Below are 19,683 nucleotides of genomic sequence, written 5' to 3'. Positions count from 1 at the left end.
ACAAATTTGCTATCGCAATTGATGCTTCGCCTTTTAGGTGAAACTGCGACGACTTTTTTTTGCAAGTAAACATCTGAGACACTGTTAATAGCTCACAGGTGGGTACTGGCGATGATAAGGCATGCTTGGGAGCCTGTAAATAGTCTTGGGTCGAGAAAACAGCGCGTAGCGGCCCTTAGATAGAACATTTATATTTGCGCAAGCAACCGGCCTCATATGGTACTACGTCTCATTACTTATATACTGGGTCCATCTCAGCGCCTTTGTTTTAAGTCGCGTGCTTCACACCCTGAAAGGGCATAGCGCGGTGGACAGTGCAGCCAATCGGAAGATTAAAAAAAGCGGATTGCCAAGCAGGCACTATAGGTTTATTCAGAATGGTGTCAAAGATATAGCAATACCTTATCTGCAAATAACGTGGCTTCAGAAAAAAAACTATTCTTTTTGTGATGTCACGTTCCGTCTTTCAAGTGGTTTAAAAGCGAAGCTTTTCTTTGCGAACGGGTTTCGTGACCATGGGAGCTGCGTGGCTGTTCTGTCGCCGAATGGACCAACCAATCACAGCAAGGAGAGGAAATGGGGGATGTAAACCTGACGAGGTTCTGGTTTGCTACCCTGCACAGAGGGCACGGCAAAATTCAATAAAGAGAAGAGTCTTTCACAATAGCTAAAAATTTATCGAGCGAGATAAATTTCTTCAGAGTCTAGTTAAATATTTCACTCTTGTTGGCATGAATTGTAAGATGGCAAAAGGGGATGCAGATATCAATGGCGGAACACTGAGCGTATCATGTTTATACTAAATTCCACATGTTTATGCAATAAGCATTTATTTAACAGTGACGCATTATGTGAAATACAAGGCAGGAGCAGTTTGCAGAGAACCGACAGAGGTCTTTCGTATCTGAAATGACGCTGCCTGCTGTGCATTTTCTTTGTTGCTTGATACACAGGAACACTTGCAGCCCCTTCGCTGTGATTTTGTCTTCTGCGTGCGCGACGGGAAATGATGCTTGGTTGACTGGACTCGCTTGAAAAATTGTTGCGTACTCGATCTGTCTTGCTATGATCCACCCGTGAGCTTTTCAAGACGGATCCAGACTCCATCCACGGGGCATGCAATGATGGAGTATGTGTGTCGTTTCAGTTCACCCTGATGAAGAAGGAAAAAAATCAACAAGTTAACGAATGAAGATGCAAAGCGCGTATGCAGTGCTACAAAATGTGGCTTGAGCAGCAGTATCGTACTGCATCACGTGGCCCAGTTGCCCAGCTGCGCCGAGAACCGTGTACGCCTCGCCCAGCTGCGCCGAGTTATAGTGTACTATAGATTGGGGGAGTGGGTCGAACGCAGGCTCCCCGCTGAGTCTTTTTTATTGAAAAGTTGGTGGCGCCACCGTCGCTTTCTCCCGAACGAGCGGCCCCGCGCGCCGGCCGGACGCTTGTCGCGTCTGAGACCCTACCGCAGCTGCATGGAGCTTTTACAAGGCGGATACTCGGTGGCGTTAACACTGATATTATTCCCCACCGATCTATTGCAAATAAAATGGAAAAAATAGCGGCGGAAATAATGCAAACGACGCAACAACGATGGTGCGTCGAGCAGACGACAGCTACTCAGCCCGTAAGCTCGCCTCAGCCAATGAGCGCTGCCGGAACAGCCGGAGCCAACGTTTATTGGCCGGAGATTCAGAATAAGACGACGGCAGCGCCGCCGCAATTTCAACGTTTTTTGCTTCACCATCGGCGCTCGCCAAGGTGTCTGCGGGACCTACTCCCACAGTCCAGTATCTATACTATATCTATGCTGCATCTATATCTATACTGTATACTGTATACTATACTATACTGTATATTATATCTACACTGTATCTATACTTTTGTATCCGCACTAAGTATTCAACGTTTGCGATAATTACTTGCCTTCTATTTATCATGCGTATTTGTCATGCGTCTTCATTCATGTGCGTTCGTTCCTTTTTTTTTTTTTTGAACAGCTGCTATATCGAATACGGCTTTGTCATGCGCAGTGCCGAGTGCTAGCTGTCACACGTCACGCGCAACGTTAGAATGCTGTTGGTAGGGAAATTTTGTATCCTTGTATTTAACTTATTCTTGTATTGTTTCTTGTTTTGCATAAATGAGCTGTGACTTTGTGTGCTCACTTTGTTATGCGCAGTGCCGAGTGCTGTTATGCGCAGCGTTAGCATGCTGTTGATACGGAATTGCTGTATCCTTGCATTGTTTCACCTATTCTTGTATTATTTCATACCCACTCCTGCCCAAGGCCTGACATTCAGGCCGGCAGTATGTACCAAATAAATAAAATAAATAAAATAAACTTCAAACTCTAGCCGAGCCTCGTAATCACGAGGCTCGGCGCAGCGGGGCGAGGCTTTGCTAGGCGACGCATGTGACGTCATCACCAGGCGGAGGGTTTTCTCTGCCCATTTATCGGTGCATCTACCGGCTTAAACAGCCTCACTGCTAAAAAAAAGAAAAAAAAACCGCTTAACCTTGCACTCGGCCGCGCAAGGCTTCAAACAGCGAAGCTGGGTGATCGTAGCACAGCATTTTCCGGAAGTGCGCGCGTACTTTTCTTCTTATTATTCATGATGATGATAATGTCTTTTCGCGCGTCTTTGACGTACGGCCGTCACTGCATGTTGCTTAACGCAGCTTGCAACACCAACACCGCGTTCCAAAGCCGACACCACGTTCCACCGAGTTGCAATGCCGACTAGGCGTTCCAGCAGACCCGCTCCGTGAATGCATTTCTTTCTCTCTATCGCTCTCATTTTCTTGATCTCTCTCCCGAGCATAGCGCGCAAAACCTCTTCATCACCTCGCAGAGCATTGGCATGAGTGCGTGCGAACGCGCCAGCTGTGGACGAAGACGACAAAGCTCGAACGCAATCATGCGGTTCGCAGAAATGCATGTTATGCAAGCGTGGCTGTACAGCCTAGTGGTTACGACGCTCGCCTTGGAACCGTGGGTACGCTGGCTCGAATCCCGCCTCGGCAACAAAGTTAACTTCCTTGTATTTCTTTCTTCATTGCTGATGATGATAGTTTCCTGATACGAACCACAAATTGCGGCTGGCTTAAACAGCTTCGCTGTTAAAAAGCATAGTTTAAAATTGTGCTGCCGCCATTCAAACCATCACACGGCTTCCGCAACCCGACGCCATAGCACTGCGCCACGAATTCCCGCAGTCAGCGAGGGATGAATTCTTAGGATTAGCACGCACCGGCGCACCACCGATGCAATCTGACAGGTGTGTCCAGAGCCCGCCTGTGCCCGGCTCCTGCATGACGCGCTTCGACGGTGGCAATACGGTCTGTCGCTACATTTATTGAATGCTGTGGTTTCTGCCCGGATGTTCCACGTCACTTCGTTTCCGCCCGGGCCTTTTCCACTTATTGACCTGGTAAAGCTCCAGGTCACTAGGTCAACCTTACTCCTGGGACTAGGAAGCAACCCTTTTGCAAAGCTACGCGTTGGAAATGGTAGATACTGGCCTTCTCTCAGTGTCTTTCGTGGGTATTGGAGGGTTTCTCAAGCTCTTGTGGGATTCTGTAATCGTATGCCGGTGTCTCACTTATTATCGGTATTTTGCATTAGTTGGGATAAGAAAGGTGTAACAGGAGCCTAGTGGGTGTAGTGACTTGCTTTACATAGCTATGCTGTGGATCTAGGTGGCCGCACTCTGCTAGGCAACTACTGCTTGCGTCATGCCGAGAGAACGTCATTAAAAGTAAGCGCCAGTGAGATCTGCGACAAAATCGTATCTAATTGAGAAAACTCTAAATTTTAAATTTCGGGCTGCAATGCCACCTAGGAAGTTTTTGCTTTGTTTTTAGTGGTTGACTGCAATGAATTGATTTCAAACGGGACATTTTGCGTCATTGGAACTAGTAACGTGTTTTCATCAACGCGGCGTCGGTAGAGAGCTTGCGCGTGATGTCAGACACGTAGCTTTTCCCCGGGTATCTTCGGTTATCCGTTTCTGACAGTCCCGGACTGTCCTCCGAGGTTGTGCTTGCAGCCAATGAGCATTGCGTGTGCTGCGTCTCGGACAGTCCGCGACTGCCAGGGACGCATAATCGAAGAGGCCCACTGTAATATGGCTGTCCAATGTGGCGCCTAGGATGACGTCCGTGTAACATATTCACTGCTGCGAGTTACCTGCTTGCGTAGAGAAGGAAAGCTTAGGCGAGGCCCTTGCCCGACCACCTCAGCTGGAGAGCGGCGCGAGATGCTATGGGCGCAGCTGCTCACAGTGCAAGTTTCCCAACATGGTGGCTAGAATTACATCAGTGCAAGCCATCTATGGGTAATATAAGACATTCGGCAAGTACGCTTGGCCACAAATGTCGTCTGACCAACACACTGTGGCGGACGACGTCCAAGAAGTGGAAATAAAGCGGAAGCGCACCAGTTGTTGCCAATATACTAGTGACCTAGTCTTCCTTACTACGTCCACGCTGTTTTCAAGTGCGGACCCTAGGCTCAAGGTTGGCGTGAGCGAACCCGCTCAGCGTAATAAATTTTAAATCATGAAAAGTCAAGCTAGCTCTCGAGATTCAAGAAGCGACTTGAGAGTTTAAATCAATGGCCGGCCTAGAAGCACACCGAGGAATGTACCATTTTTTATTATGCACATGCAAGGCAGAGAGCTAGTGTATTTTGTGAAACATGCGTATCGGTTGTTTTTATACGAGTTAACGAACTTTTGAAAAATTGAGCATGTAATGCAGCACAGCTCTACACGTTGAGCTGGCTTACCAAAGGAGGCATAAATAATTTGGCCGAGGAATGAAAATCTGTGAATATGCCCAACATTTTATTTCATCAAACTCTCAACTGCCCCACAGCACATGTTGCAAATTACGAATTGCAGCTGGTCAGTTCGTGAAATCTATTGATTTGAAAAAAAAGTTCTAAGATGGCGCCCGTTTCAATATTACGGGTTCCCAAAATACGCACTGGTGTACCAGTTAATCTTGTGCTATGCCTAAAAGGGCATGTCGTTAAAGAAGTTAATGGAATAACGGCAAATTTTTCTAGCACAACTTTGACGGCGCTTATCTCAGAACTGGTGCTAGCCAAAAAAAAAAAAATTGTTCCAAGTGGATGTGTTGTTCCTGGCTCAATTCGCATATTGCAATATGTGCCTAAAGGTTCTTAGTTAAATTTTGATTTCTGAAGTACTGTTAGTTCTTTAACTATGTACGGTGATTTCTTGTGGAATCGATGTGCGCCTCGGCGCGTAAGGCAGCTCAATGAGCAGAGTTGTGCTGCATTTCACAGGCGATCTTAAAAAGTTATGTGACCTCTAAACGAACATCTGATATATAGAAGGAGGCCCTCTTCCTGAACGTTTAATTAGTGCGAGAAGACAAGGACAAGGATACACATACGCGCGTTGTTTGAAGGTATAGCACGTCGCCCTTTCAAATGTTATCGCTGGTTCTGAGCACGAAAGAATCGTCTGTTCTTTTTTAGTAATATATAACTGCAGGATCAATATTCGGTTGGTCTGTGTTACCAGTGATAGCTCATACTACATTTCAGCCTAAGTTACGTGTATTGTTTTACAGCGTAAGCTGTTATGGGCTCATTCCAATAGCCGCTTCGGGTCGCGATGATGCCGCCGCCGGCGGCTACCGCCGCTTAACCGCTATCGCTGGAAACGTGAAAAAAAATCACAGCATATCGACGGGGTGAATGATGATGAGTGGGCGAAGCTCCGGAGGGAATTATCGGTTCTCCCGCTTAAGGGGACGCTAGCACAAACGCGTTAGAAACGTGCAGTACTCTCTATTAAGTGGGAGCGGCCACAGTGTCTTACGCAGCCATTTACACATGCCGGAACGTGCACCGCGTTTGCCGACGCCATCACATGACTGCTGAGAGAGTATACCCCCCGTATTCATAAACGCTCCTCGACTTTGGCGCTGAGCCGTGCTCCCTCAAGGGCTGCAGAAGATAGCTCCAACCTTTCCCTTTCCCTCAAGAACCACGTATCATCTTATCTTGAACTTGACTTGCCACCGCCTTGGGCAGCACGTTCGAAACGCGTTGAAGGTAAGGCGGGGAGGCCACAGCGTCTTACACCAGCTTCTTACACGGGCCGTAACGCGCTAGCACAAACGCGTTAGAAACGCGCTAGAAACGCGGCCTTTCGTTAATGTTGGGTATTTATTGCCATCGTGGTGCGTGTGTCTATGTGCGCTTCGTGGCGTAGTGGGCTAACGCCGCGCGCTCGGAAGCGAGGGGTCCCTGGTTCGATTCCGCGCTACGGACACAACTTCGGAATTTTCTTTCTCATTTTTCTCAGACTGGTTACACACTACTACTACTACGACGGGGACGGAACGGGTGCCGCTATAAGGAGCCTCGCTCCTGAAAAGTACCCGATTCCCGCCGGGTTCGAGCCCGCACCCGCTGCGTGGGAGCCGGATACTCTACCACTGAGCCACGGAAGCGCTTGCTAACGGCATGCCTTAAAAACATGCCTTAAAACGCTCCCAAGCACGCAGGGGGAGACGACTCGAGCCTTCGCCAGTATGGTGGTGCAATCTAGGTAAGATGCCTGCAAACGCAGCGTCCTCAGGCACAGACAACGATACGCGATTCAGACGACGCACGCAATCAACGTGCTCCCGAGCTGCCGAGCCTCCGCCAGTGTGGTGGCGCCATCTAGTTAAATTGCCTGCAAACATGGCGCGCCCGACATGCAAGTTGCAGTTGTAAGGCTTGATCGGGCTCAGCAGACTGCTGTGCAGAGAGCATTACAAGCCTCAGCTCGCTGTCGACACCGGGCGGACAGTTCAGATCGTACTCGTCAAAATGAGGCGAACAGACTGCAGCGAAGATTTAGGCACCACGCGTGTTGTGCGTGGTGCCCAAATTGTAGTTTCTCTCGAGTCACTCCATCAGCTTTCGCTGTGACTGTGCTGCGTGTGCCGCGCAGGCCTGTGACTTTTTCATTAATTTTTCTCCTGATACATGGTATGACATTTTTTTTCTTTTGCTTGTTCCTGCTAAAAATGTTCCTGCGTATTCTGTGGTGTCCGCGATATTGCAGTTTGTAAACCTGGCAGTCGATTCTGCCCTTCAAGCCCAATGCGGATTTGGCAGGCCCAACGTGTATTGGTGATGATGAAACTCTTTATGTTTATCAAGTATTATAGTATAAGTATTAAACAGAAGTACTCCAACGTTCCTTACGTTAACGTGTTTCGAGCCCAGATGCAGCCGAAACCGGTGAACGAGCTTGGCAACAACGAGCGTCATTTCCAATTGCGCCAGTTTCATGCCGACACAGTTTCGTGGTCCCAAGCCGTACGCTTGGAAGGCAAGCGGGTCTCTGGACGCTCTCTGTTCGGGGGAGAACCTGCGGAAAATAAAACACAAGGCACCGCGTTGGCAATGCAATGCGAACGAAAAAAAAAAAAAACGCCCATGTAGCCTGCATTGGGTGCACGTTAAGGTACCCCAAATGGTGAAAAAGAAAACCGCAGTCCCCCACTACGGCATGCCACATAATCATATCGTGGTTCTGGCACCATAAAACCCAGGAATTTTTTTAATTGCAATTTATCTTTACAAGAAGCCTGACACCATGTTAAGAAATGGGCCAGTAGGATCTGGAGAGTGGAGGTGCTTGTTTATTTAGTAATGTAGCTGTCAGTAAAAAGTGAAGTCAGCAAATTTATCAGCAGCAATTAACTTCCGTTGTTTAAACAAATTGTAAACGTTAAAAAAAAAGAAATCCTCCGGATTTCTTTAACGATTGCTAATACACAACGGACCCACACACAAAAATACAGCCTCTTTCCTGTCTAAGTCGACGCGAAACAGCAGGAAATAATACTGGGACATCGATGAATAGACGTTGCTCTACTAGAATGGAGGAGAGTGCCAACGTTAGCTTATCTGGCCGAGTAGAAACCACTGAGCTCTACTCGATGGACATGTACATGTACAGGTATGCCCATGTGCCCCGGAACACAGTGTAAGTGAAAATTGTGCCACTGGTCACTGAGGCAACACTGGTCACTGAGGCGACGCATGTGGAGGCGTAGTTCGTTAACCCTCGTGGTGGTCGTACGAGTGACGTTTCAGGCAAACATCGGGAGACTCCGTGATCCCTGTTGCTGGTTTCTTAGAACGTCGGGCTTTGCTCTCAGTCGCTCCTTTGCTTCGGGGTATACTTAAATGATGCGCCCATTCACAAAAGTGAATATCGCGAGACTACAGCTTCGTACCTCGTTGATACGTCAAGCCACAAGATCGCTGGCTGAACTATGAACGCATTCTCGACCACCCGTGTGTCTGCAGCTGTTCTGACCTTTCTGGGTCGAATTCATCTGGTCGCTCCCACAGGTTCGGGTCATGGTGAACTCGGTGACTGCAGGCCAAGATGCTCACACCTTTGCGCAGAAGCATATTTTCGTAGCGGTAGTCAGAGGACGCGCGTCTGGTTGTAAACCTGCGGTCAATGACAATAAAGAGAACGGGTCACGGTATTTATGATTTGTATGTTTTTGGTCGTACACCACGCACCTTGTCGCTGCCGCTCATAAAACTTCTGATTTTGTTGATTGAATGAAGCGGATCAGTGCGTGAAACGAATATCTCTGTGATTTGAGACGTTATAGTGGATGAGTAGATTCCACACGATAACCTGAAGTTACCGACAAGACCTAGCATATCATTACTGCTACACTGCACTTGATTCTTCAACACGCTTATTGAATAGGGGGAAGTTTAAGGCAAAACTCACAGTAGCAATATTGATACGCTGGAGCGAGGTTTCATTTGTCGATGGCTCAAGAAGAATAATTATGAAACTAATATTTTAACTTGATTGGAGGTTTATTGTTTTTGTACGGAGGTACACTCTCCTAGGCCTGATATATAGGCGAAGAAGTCATCTCAAATTTCTTCAATTTTCAACGTTGTTTGGGCTTTGGGGGGGATAAAGTTGAGTAAAGCCTCTAGGTGTTTTACTGCGAACCGATTCTGCAGCCCCATGTTCAGCTACCGAACAGCGTAGGCTGTGCCAATGAGGTGTGTTCAAAAGCTTACGGCACGCTGTTATTATCTGACACCAGACAGAGTAGGCGAAGTAGCCATTTTAGCAGAGAATTTTTGGAGAAGATAATCGTTTGGTATCTGGGCTAGTGATAACGTAATTTACAATACGATATAAGGCTGGTCTTTATTGTAATGTCGTGCCGAAGGCGCAAGTACTTACGCAATCACTGGGGTGTACATTCTCAGTGTTTCCAGTATTGTCTGTGAAGTGTACTGTAGGTCGGAAATGGCGTCGAAGGTGAACTCCCCCTAGGATGCAATAAAGAGGAATGACATATTAACTAAACACGATGAAGGGAAATGTTCTTTTTTTACACAGAAAAGTTTTATAAATTAAAGCTATAGTGTGAGAAGTAATGCGTATGAATGAATATTTTTTTCATGTACGAGAAAAAGTGAATAATTCGCCAGCTTTAAAGTGTTGAAGCAACACATGGGTAAAAGACACCGTAGTAGACGTCTCCATATTATTCAGTGAACAGGCTTTCTTTTATATGCTCTCCAATGGTGGGCACAGGAGTGCGTATGAATTTCGTCCCATCGGAACGATGCCGTCGGAAAATGGAATCGAACTCATTACTTTGTCATATGCAGGAGGCCGTCGTAGCCCCTTAGCATTAGTGCCATCATGGCACGGCATGGCATGGCGTGGCACGAAGACAAAAATCATAATGAATACTAGTCTAACGAAGCACAGCAACCACCTAGAACTGGCAACCTATTGCGTCTCTGTTGGCTTCTGCTGATCGCGAGCTGCCAGTTCCGCGTGACCATCGCAGCCTACGCAATGACCCGGTGGCCGCAGTTTCAGGTAATGAGCGGAGTTAGTCCGGTCTAACAACTTTGGGACCACGAGTGTCCTGGCTCACTGGCGCTTAATGAAGCGGCGTTGTTAGTGTTTCTTGCGCCATGAGTAACGCGGTTAAAAAAATAATTACGCATGACATAGCACGCTGGAAATGAGTTATTTCGATGGTAAGGCGCAATATAGGATCTGGCGCCACATAAAGGCAGAAACCTACTCTACTACACCGTGAAAAAAAAAAGATCTCTTTCATAGGAAGTCACGCCTCCAGTGGAGACATAAAACTTGTTTATATTTATATTTTATTCTGTATTATCTAGGCATTTAGAACACAACGCTCATCCTGGTTGCGGAAGTGGACTGATGGCCGAACACCAAGATATAGAATCATACATTTTAGTGGCATATTCCACCAGTTTATTTAACAGCCTCACTGACGTTAGCTTGGATACTCCGTGTGTTGCGATATTATAACTGGTTTCACAAATCTACTATCCAACTATAGCCCTTCAAACAGCACAAGGTGTAGCTACAACGTGAACACACCCGTTCGTCACGGGTGATTTCGACTGCGGTAAGAGTGCGAGACCCCTTAGCCACACCAAGTCATCTCTTGTCATGGAACAAATGTTCCGACATTAAAGATATAGGTGCAGGTTAAACAACCACAGGTGGTAAAAATTATTCCGGAGAAACCCGCTACAGCGCACCTCATAAACATATTGCGGTTTAAAGTCTCACAATTGAAATGTATCTTTTTAAGTTTTCATTTTTACTGTCGCCCCTCGCTGCTTTTACGAGCTAGCATATTTAGAACAAGAAACGCAGACTGGACTGACTCACGTGTTTCGCCAGGACGGCTTCAGTTTCAGCTCTGATTTTGTCCTGGACCGCCTGAAACTTGGCGATGCAGAACAGGCAGTGCGACAGCGTGACCCCCACAGTCTCGAACCTGTTTTTAAAGCCCGTTGTCAAACTCCGGTTTCATCTTTGATTAGACAACTCACCCGGCTTGAAGCATGTTGGCAGCATTGGCAGCAACGTCTTTAACGGGCATTGTAACATTCTCCTTTCCTGAAAGTTGAGAAAGAAAATAAAGTTTTTTAAACAGGCTTCTAAAGCTGCTGGAAACTAATACAACGCTCTCACGGCAGCAGTGTAATTCCGGGCGAGACGGTAGGCGATACCTGTTGTGCACTATTGCGTTATTTTAACGCGATAGAATTGAGGGCACGGTGGCGCAGAAAATCCGGCGTCGGCAACCGCCGTGCGATGTCGGCGGGTGGCGGAGAAAATCATCCTCAACCCCGCAGGCCCTCCCAATATATTTAAGTACATGTATATGCCCTGCCTTCCTATATGACACGCGGCATACGCGGGTTATATTGCCACACCGTTCTGTCAATTATGTTGCTCATACATTGTCTTGCATTCTTGGCAAAGCTATTCCTCGGAATTTTGAGAATGACAATCCACACACAAATGTCATGAAACAAAACACCCACAGCGCATGACTTTTATGTTAAATCTTCTCAGACTTAAATATTAAAAGTACGAAACAAAAACGGAAACCTGAAAATTATGCAATTTTTTGGCGCGGCTGGGCCATATCTCCGCGATCGCCCCAAGCAAGAGGCCGCGTTTCTATCAGAAAGCTCGCCTTCGTGCATAGCGTTCGCCGCCAGTGTTTCTCGGTAACCATTACGGTTGCTTAAGCTGCAGTTGTCGGGAAGCGTGAGAAGCAGTCAGGGATATTTGAATGCCATCGCGTTCCACTCTTAAAAGCGAAGCTTTATCGTCCTCCAATTTAATATATATATATATATATATATATATATATATATATATATATCTCAATGTCCGAAGGGTCCGAGCGACCATTTCATAAAGGCAATAATGTGAACACATATATGTCATTTAAAACATCAAAATCATAATACAAAGAAGAAAGATTGACTGAGAAATACAACCATGGTGTCCAGATTATATCAGTTGCTCGTACTTGCAATATTTAGTACCTCAGAGAACGCCCACCGAGAGGAAATAAGAAAAATGGAGTGATGAAGACAATAAAATAGTGCGAAGTGCGGTGATATAGGCGTCTTGAAAAACGCTATACATTCACCATACAAGAACAGTGAATAAAACGGAAACAAATAACTTTTCTAAAATAGGTTAACGATATGCGGCGTGATCTTTTTTAAATTTTACATGATTTTTAAAAATCATCAGGGGTTGCTTTACATTGCAGAAAATAGATGTGACATCTATTTGTTTTCTTTTCTGTTTATTTTTACTATTTTCACCTTGTAACCATTAGAAAACTGCTTAAAAGTGTTGAATTACCTTTAATAAACTGCGTAGAAGTGTTGAATTACCTTTATCATTGTTTCTTATCCTGTCTAATTTTGTCTTTTATTTCCTTTCTTGCTGTTCTTTTTTGTAGATTTTATTGTTTTGCCTGCAATGTATTTTATTGATTGTTTTCGCTACTGCTAGATGTTTGCTGCTTTAATTATCTTTTTTTTTACCTTCACTACTATAGGAGTCCCGATTCAGTCTCTGACTATGGGACCTACTTCTGTATACACAAATTTTTCAATTAATTTATTGCCTAAATTAAACCACTTTTGCCTCTGCCAGTGGGACAGCACGACAGCAAGTCCGCTCCAAGTGAATGTGCAATTGTCATCGCAACAAAAGCAGTTATGGGAACATAGAGCTCATGACATGTGTGACCTCGCAAGTTTCTGGGATAAAAGGCGCACCTTTGCATTGTTCCCATTCCTCCTTGGTCCAGTTGAATCCATTCACGTCTATCTGGGTTTTGTCAAATTCCATTTCCAGCATGCACTGCAGAAGGTCTGGTCGTGCCAGCTTGAAATGATTAACGAGAATATCACTATGTAGCCCCAGGTTGTAGGCGTTGAAGACGAAACACGATACACACTTCGTTTGCATCATTTTTCCTCGGACTGTTGTATTCATTGCATCGCGACCACAGAGTATAATTGAAAGTTTGCTCTTTGATTTCGTACCAAGGTGTCGTTAAGAAGGAAGTTGCGTTTTTAGATACTGAAGTAGAGCTCCAAGTCGGGCTAGTTCGTTAACATGCATGGTATAATTTTTGAACTGCGCTAACCCACACGGACAAGGACGAGGCAGAAAAGACGTGCGCAGACTCGCAACTGGGTGTTTAATGGGTGCAAATGACATATATACAGAGGAATATGAATAGATCTGATTGGCCATCCAACCATGGATGAGTTGACGTCACAAAGTAGCATCTAAAAACCCTATCTCGCAAGCAGCAAGTGACACTGAAGGTTCGCTTACACACCCACGTGCAGTCTTTATTCTAAATGCCTCAAACAGCTCCGTAGTACTACGGTCCCAATGACGGTACAAAATTCTAGTTTGTTTAAGAAGTGGAAGGCAAGTGTCCTTGTTTAGTTTTTTACTGTCATTGCAATGCTTAGCCACGTGGGAATAACCATCTGAAGAGCTATTTTTTAGATGTTCTTTCAGTCAAACATTAATATACCTAGCCGTCTGACCGATGTATACACACCCACAAGAAAACAGAAATTCATACACTACTGCGCAGGCGCAGGAGACAATGATTAATTAACCCTTGCTTATGCTCAATCTTGCAGACGAAAGGGTTGTGGTTAGGAGTTCTTTCAATCGCATTCATTACCCTAGCACACAAATGCGACATTTTCCGGTGCTACATTCTACAAATTGTGTGCAACTTTGTGCTAGCGCGGAATCACAGCATACGCTCGTCTTTCCTTGTTATTAGTCCGGGGTGTGTGCACGCCACTACTCTTAACTTTCTTAACTAATTTATCACAGGTTGTTCCTATTACAGATTTTGGGTATCCAGTATTCGTCAGCCTAGTCACTTGGAAACTAACACTTTCCGTTACTGCATGGGGTCATGACTTCTATAGTGCTGCATCTATGCAAGACAAGACAGTTCCACTCTTTACAATCTTACAATGCCTCGAGGAAAAATTGTTGCCCTGTATATATGCCATTTTTCCCCATTAAACACCCAGTTGCGAGTCCGCGCACGTCTTGTCTGCCTCGTCTTTGTCCGCGTCGGTTATCGCAGTTGAAAACGTTTTAGATACTAATTGAAATAATGTCGGCCTTCTTTAATACTGCCTTAATGTTGTTTCATTTTCCTTAGTGGTGGTTTTACCCAATGAGCAAAATTGGCATTTTTATTTGAAAATATTCTCAAATGCAAATGACTGCTTGTATACGTCATTTTATTTCTGTTCTTAATTGCCAAAAATATTTAAATTTGAAGGAAACAACTTTTTAACTAAGTAACAGCACAAAGCACGAGGAACGTTGTGGAGGAGGAAGTTAACTCATGTATAAACTGGTTTAACCTTATTAAATTCTCGGCTTTTAGCAGGTGTAACATATAACTTACATAAGTTATTTGATTTAAATTAAATTTCCTATAAATAAATTTAATGTTATTTCTGATATTATTTTCGGACAATTGGTATGGCATGGTATGAAGAACTTTTTTGAGTCCTGAAGGTGCTTCAATTGGTGCTTGGTTTCATTTCATTTTATTTATTGTTCCTTAACAACCCCGAGGTCATTACGAGAGTGGGACATATAAGCGCATGGTATAGCACTATTTCAAAACCAAAATAAAGAAGGGAAACAAGCAAGATAGTAATAAATAGATCCAATGAGCACCGCATGCAGTGTTACAGCATATTCTTGCAAATTAATCTTAGCTTTACAGATACGATAAATAAAGCGAAAGGTAAGAAGAATAGCACACTTTAGGTAAGCAAATACACGAAAAGACATCGAAAAGCTTCAGTAGTAAATTTCAAAAAGCAATACGTATTACTGAAAGCCAGAGGACCAATTAAACGCAAGTAAAACAACAGACGAATGTTCATCTAGATGTTGTAGTACTTTCGTTTATCACAACATGTTGTGCGGTCTCAATATATCGCTACATGATCTGGTAATTATTCGCGAAATGTCATTCAGATTCCTAAAATTTCTCGCTTTTCGTAAACAACTTTATTACTCTGACGACACTAACAACTTATCTAGTGATTGTTGGCATGCTGCCAACACTTCAATCTTTCTCTTAAACACAACATATTTAATTAAATTTGGAACAGGTTTGCCCTAGGTAAGGCATTTCACTTTCTCCTTTATGTTCGAATTGTTACTGTTAGCGATAAAGCTTCCAATGACTTAAGGCCCCAACAATTCATGTATGCAGTGCACGCCCTGACTTCGTCTATAGGGATTATCAATTCCCCGATTAAATAACAACATTCATGTTAATGCCTGGCACATATCAGTTTCTCTCAATATTATAGAAACGCAGTTTAGGTGTCAGAAGATGTCTGCGTTCACTTGGCTTACCTTCGAGTCCTTTCTCCGCATTTCGATGGCGGGTTTGGCGCAATTGGCCAGCGACTGTAACGCATCGTATCCGAGCCATCGTTCCAAGGTCAGCATGAGATGCATGCAGCCTTTCACGTCCGAGAAAAGCTCTGCTCGTATTTGTAAACAAAAAAAGAATAAAAAATAACACAGCAAATGCATAAGAACTCTGCGACTGTGCTCGTGGATATTTGCATTGGAGCAGCTTGCTATATTCCGTAGTTGATTGATTTGCCTAATAAAAGTATGGAAGCTTTAAGCTAATTCTTAAGATTTGTCGGTTTAGGCAATGTCCAGCGGATATAGTGTTTATAGCACTGTGATATTTGGTTTTGTTAACGAGTAACGGAGTAGTGAACTTGGTGCATAATTTATGTTACAGAAATTTGCAAATTCATCACAACTGTGAGAAATTATTCCGTGAATCAAAAATTTTGCATTTCGCGGTCCATACTTGCAAACTTACCTTTCTGGGTAAAATGAAACAATTGTTGGTTGAAGAAGCCAATTTACCCTATGCCCATAATTTCTCAGACACATCGCTACTGAATCTTATGAAGTCAAGGCCTGTCGTTGTAGCATTGGCTATGATAAGCGGGCCCACTGTCGTTGAGTTCGTGAGCTCTCTACCATTTTCCCACGAAATGATTGCGGTAGAAAGCATCTATAATACTATTACGTCTTCATTTGCCAGAAAATTACTGCCAAAGAAAGCTTTAGCATTATTGAAATACTGCAGAACACTGTTGAGCAGCAATATATATGACACCTAATGATAAAAAAAGAAGCACGCCACACATCCGTTGGAAGGAATTGGCGTGATACAGAGTAACTATATATAGATCATGTGACCCCACCATGTGACTAATTCTACAGTGGCTTCTCCGGTCCCCAGGATCGCCCCAGTTTAGTATTACACTGACTCCGGGATCGGTCCGCTTTATTCGGCTAGGAACCTACCGAGCAGACGTGTGGCTGAGAAAAATGCAAGAGAAAAGAAGGGAGTTACACATTTTAAGGCACACATTAGTTGAAGTGAAGATATTCAGGTACTATGTGTTCTTCCACTGCAAAACACCGTAGAGTACGAAGTCGATCACTGGAACGTTGATAAGGATATTGTCGATGCTGTTGAGGGGTTTAATGGTCGTAAGCAACTAAGGCTATCATGCGCCTGATAAGAATAGTACAGATGACTGTATTAGTCAAATCGTTACTTTAATACCGCATCTAGGATCTCAGTGCTCACAGGGGCCAATAATTAGAGCATAATTGAACGACTGAATAGTCGCAACAAGGCAATACTCAGAATATTGTCTAAATGGTCACACCTTGCGTTTTGTTTAAGTGACATTTCGGTAGAGGTGTGCATTCTTCCTTGTTCCTACCACGGTACGCAGTAACAACGGCTCCATTCCAGGTGCAACTATGACTGCCGGTAGAGGAACACCATCTTCGCTGCACACTGCACCATCATACCTGTCGGTATGGGATTCTGTACGAATGCTTGTATGTTCCCGTACAAATCAATAAATGGGAATATGTAATGTAACACATGAGTCTTTCTTAGAAGGGCAAATTGATTTTGTGGTTGTCTGATGACAATAAGTTTTTTATTCAAATGTAGGTGAATAGCGAAAATGGCCTGTAAGAACCATATGTGAAAACGCATCCTATCGAAACTATCTTCACACCTGCCATTAATACCGAGTCAACACAGCTACGATGCCTAAAGAGGAAATGCAAAAATGTATTTCTCCATGTGGCCTAATTGTTTTCTCTTTATTGCGGGATGTTATTTTGTAAACAAGTCAGTTATCTTTAACGTGTGTAGCGATTCCTATGTAATATGTTTGTACTGGTTAGACTAATAGCTGCATCTACGGCTAGATGTTTTATACTGACTGCCATGAGAGCTTTACACTGACTCCCATTTTCAAGAAGGTTTTGTTCCATGTTTATGTAAATTTATGTTCTGTGGCTGATGTGCCGGTTCTCCCATGTAATGCCGACCTGATCTGAGAGTAAAATAAATCGAATGATTCTAAATGTAGCAGCGGCATTTTGAACGTGGTGAAACTGCGTAACAGAAAAGTAGAAGCACTTGCCCTCATCTCTTCTTCAACTTTATCTGGGCCAAAGTCACGCTGCTGCATGCCAGTATTCCCATGCTGTCTCTCTCTCTCTCAGTGAAGGTGCTGACGGCACTGGCCCACTGTCAGTGGGTGCGGTGATGTGGGCCTCAAGTTATTCGCCTCAATATATCGCGAACTGAAGACAAGTAGAGCTGTAGGAGACGAGTATCGTAATAGTGGGTCATTCTTAATTACCTTTTTACCAGCGGAGGTGTTTAGGCCGGCAGTTATCCCGTTAGTCGCCCACAAAAAATGTGAGCCGATCCTGGCGGTAGTGCAGAAAGCGCAGTGGCACCGTACATGTGCCAAGCGCAATGGCACATGCCCCTGTGAACTAGCGAAGCTTAGCCTGACTATGTGTAGCTAAGCACGGTTGGGATGACTGAAGCTTAGTCATCGATAGCGAATGAACAGCTAATCGATAATCAATCAGTAATAAAAATTCCGGAAAATGCTGGGGATGACTTGTTAGTGCTTAGCCTAGCCCAAATACGTGGCGAATACCTTGCGATAGCCAGTAGATAGCCAATCAATAGCTAATTAATCAATAATCAATAAATTACTGAAAATGCTGGGGATGACTTGGTAGTGCTTAGCCTAGCCCAAATACATAGCCAATACCTTGTGACAGCCAATCAATAGCCATTCAATAGATAATCAATAATCGATCAATAATCAATAAATTCCGAAAATGTTCGGGATGACTTGGTAGAGCTTAGCCTAGCCCAAATACGTGGCCAATACCTCGCGATAGCCAATCAATAGCTAATCTATTAATAATCAATAAATTTCGTAAAATGCTGCGGATGACTATGTAGTGCTTAACCTAGCCCAAAAGCCAGTACTAGCTAGGTGCCCATCAGGTCTGCTATCTTTTTAGCATTCGGCCTCCAGTGCAAGCTACGCTAGTTTTTTTAGATGCGAAGCAACTTATGGTCGGGGCTATGTCACTCCCTCCCTCCCTCCCTCCGCCGTGCGGTGTCCACACCCCTACTGCGCATGCGCATCCTCCTCCCCCTCCTCTCCTTGTCTCATCTCCTCTCCTCCCTCCTCCCCGTCCTCTCCTCTCCTTGTCTCATCTCTCCTCCCGGCATTCCTCCTCGCCTCTCCGACGCTCCTCTCCTCTCCGGATTGCGCAACGTATGGCTACACCTGCGGCTCCGCGCGCGTTAATGCGAAGCAGCTTAGGTTAGAGGCGCGACGGTAGGCGCCCCAGAGGCACCGGCAACAGTCACCAACGCCGCGCGCGTTCGGTGCGAACGCGGGCAAAACGCCGATGGCGTCAACAGTTGTGCGCGCTGCTGGTGCTGCTGCATGTCCAAGTTTATACAGCTGATAAAACTACCTTGAGTCGACCCCACGGCTGCTTCGCATACTACTCAGGGTTCCCCTACAGGAACATGGTGTAATTATTTTTTTCTTCTGGCTGAGTATAGATAGTGAACAAGTGTCAAGCTTTCCCTCAATGCTTACCTCATAATTGTCTGCATGCTAAAATAAAGTCATTAGCCTAGCCACGGTATCGTAGTTGGAGCAAGATAAACATTCGTAATAATATAAGTATACGGGATAAACATTCCTAATAATAATGTATACTTATATGTAAGGATGACCTTACCAAAGTGATTGAGACGGGACATTTTGAACTTCGTTACATTAGAGAACATGAATACTTAGCAGGTTCTCCCCCCTTCTGCAGCGCAACAGTATAGTCGCCATTGGAGCCGAATACTTGTACACGCTCGCAACTAATTTATCCTGAATAGCCACAACGCATGCTCTGGGTTTACTGCGTAGTTTGGCCTCAATATATTCATTACCGCAGTGCGTTTTCATAATTAGGAGATGCAATGATCACATAGTTAGTACTTACTTTGTATCCTTTAGGCGAACGTAAACAAATATTGGGTAGATGCATGCCAACCCGGATATATCATACCCCCATATAAGGAATTATTGTGTACATCGAACAGCTGTAAACACCCCTTGAAAATCACATGCAAACGTAGAACGCTTGTGCACGCGTATATAGAGCGCCCATTCACCAGTGAATTCGATATATCGAAAGTGCCGCCAGAACGAAGGCATCAAAGTGTACTTCTTTGTGCACTTTGAGGTCATCTAGCGCCTGGAGGTGGAGAAGACAATATGCAGTCACTTGAGCCCTGTGGAGCTTTTCTGCTATCCCGAGT

The 19,683-nt window shown here is 44.7% G+C and overlaps 1 protein-coding gene across 1 annotated transcript in view; it reads right to left on the bottom strand.

Annotated features, from left to right (window-relative positions):
• Nucleotides 1-346: 346 nt before the first annotated feature.
• The window catches only part of LOC119453394 (cytochrome P450 3A41), a 36,988-nt gene continuing 17,651 nt past the window's right edge, over nt 347-19,683 (bottom strand). Inside the window, exons 5-12 of the mRNA XM_037715435.2 lie at nt 15,336-15,466; nt 12,683-12,791; nt 10,922-10,988; nt 10,758-10,866; nt 9,270-9,358; nt 8,361-8,501; nt 7,238-7,403; nt 347-1,153 (exon numbers count right to left, since the gene is read on the bottom strand). Of these exons, the coding sequence (XP_037571363.1) occupies nt 1,064-1,153; nt 7,238-7,403; nt 8,361-8,501; nt 9,270-9,358; nt 10,758-10,866; nt 10,922-10,988; nt 12,683-12,791; nt 15,336-15,466 (902 nt within the window). The 3' untranslated portion in view covers nt 347-1,063. The remainder of the gene's footprint in view (nt 1,154-7,237; nt 7,404-8,360; nt 8,502-9,269; nt 9,359-10,757; nt 10,867-10,921; nt 10,989-12,682; nt 12,792-15,335; nt 15,467-19,683) is intronic.

This window comes from Dermacentor silvarum, chromosome 5 (genome assembly GCF_013339745.2).
Source record: "Dermacentor silvarum isolate Dsil-2018 chromosome 5, BIME_Dsil_1.4, whole genome shotgun sequence".
Taxonomy (NCBI): domain Eukaryota; kingdom Metazoa; phylum Arthropoda; class Arachnida; order Ixodida; family Ixodidae; genus Dermacentor; species Dermacentor silvarum.
The sequence above is the reverse complement of the archived record's forward strand: the minus strand, read 5'-3'. Positions and strand labels throughout refer to the sequence as shown.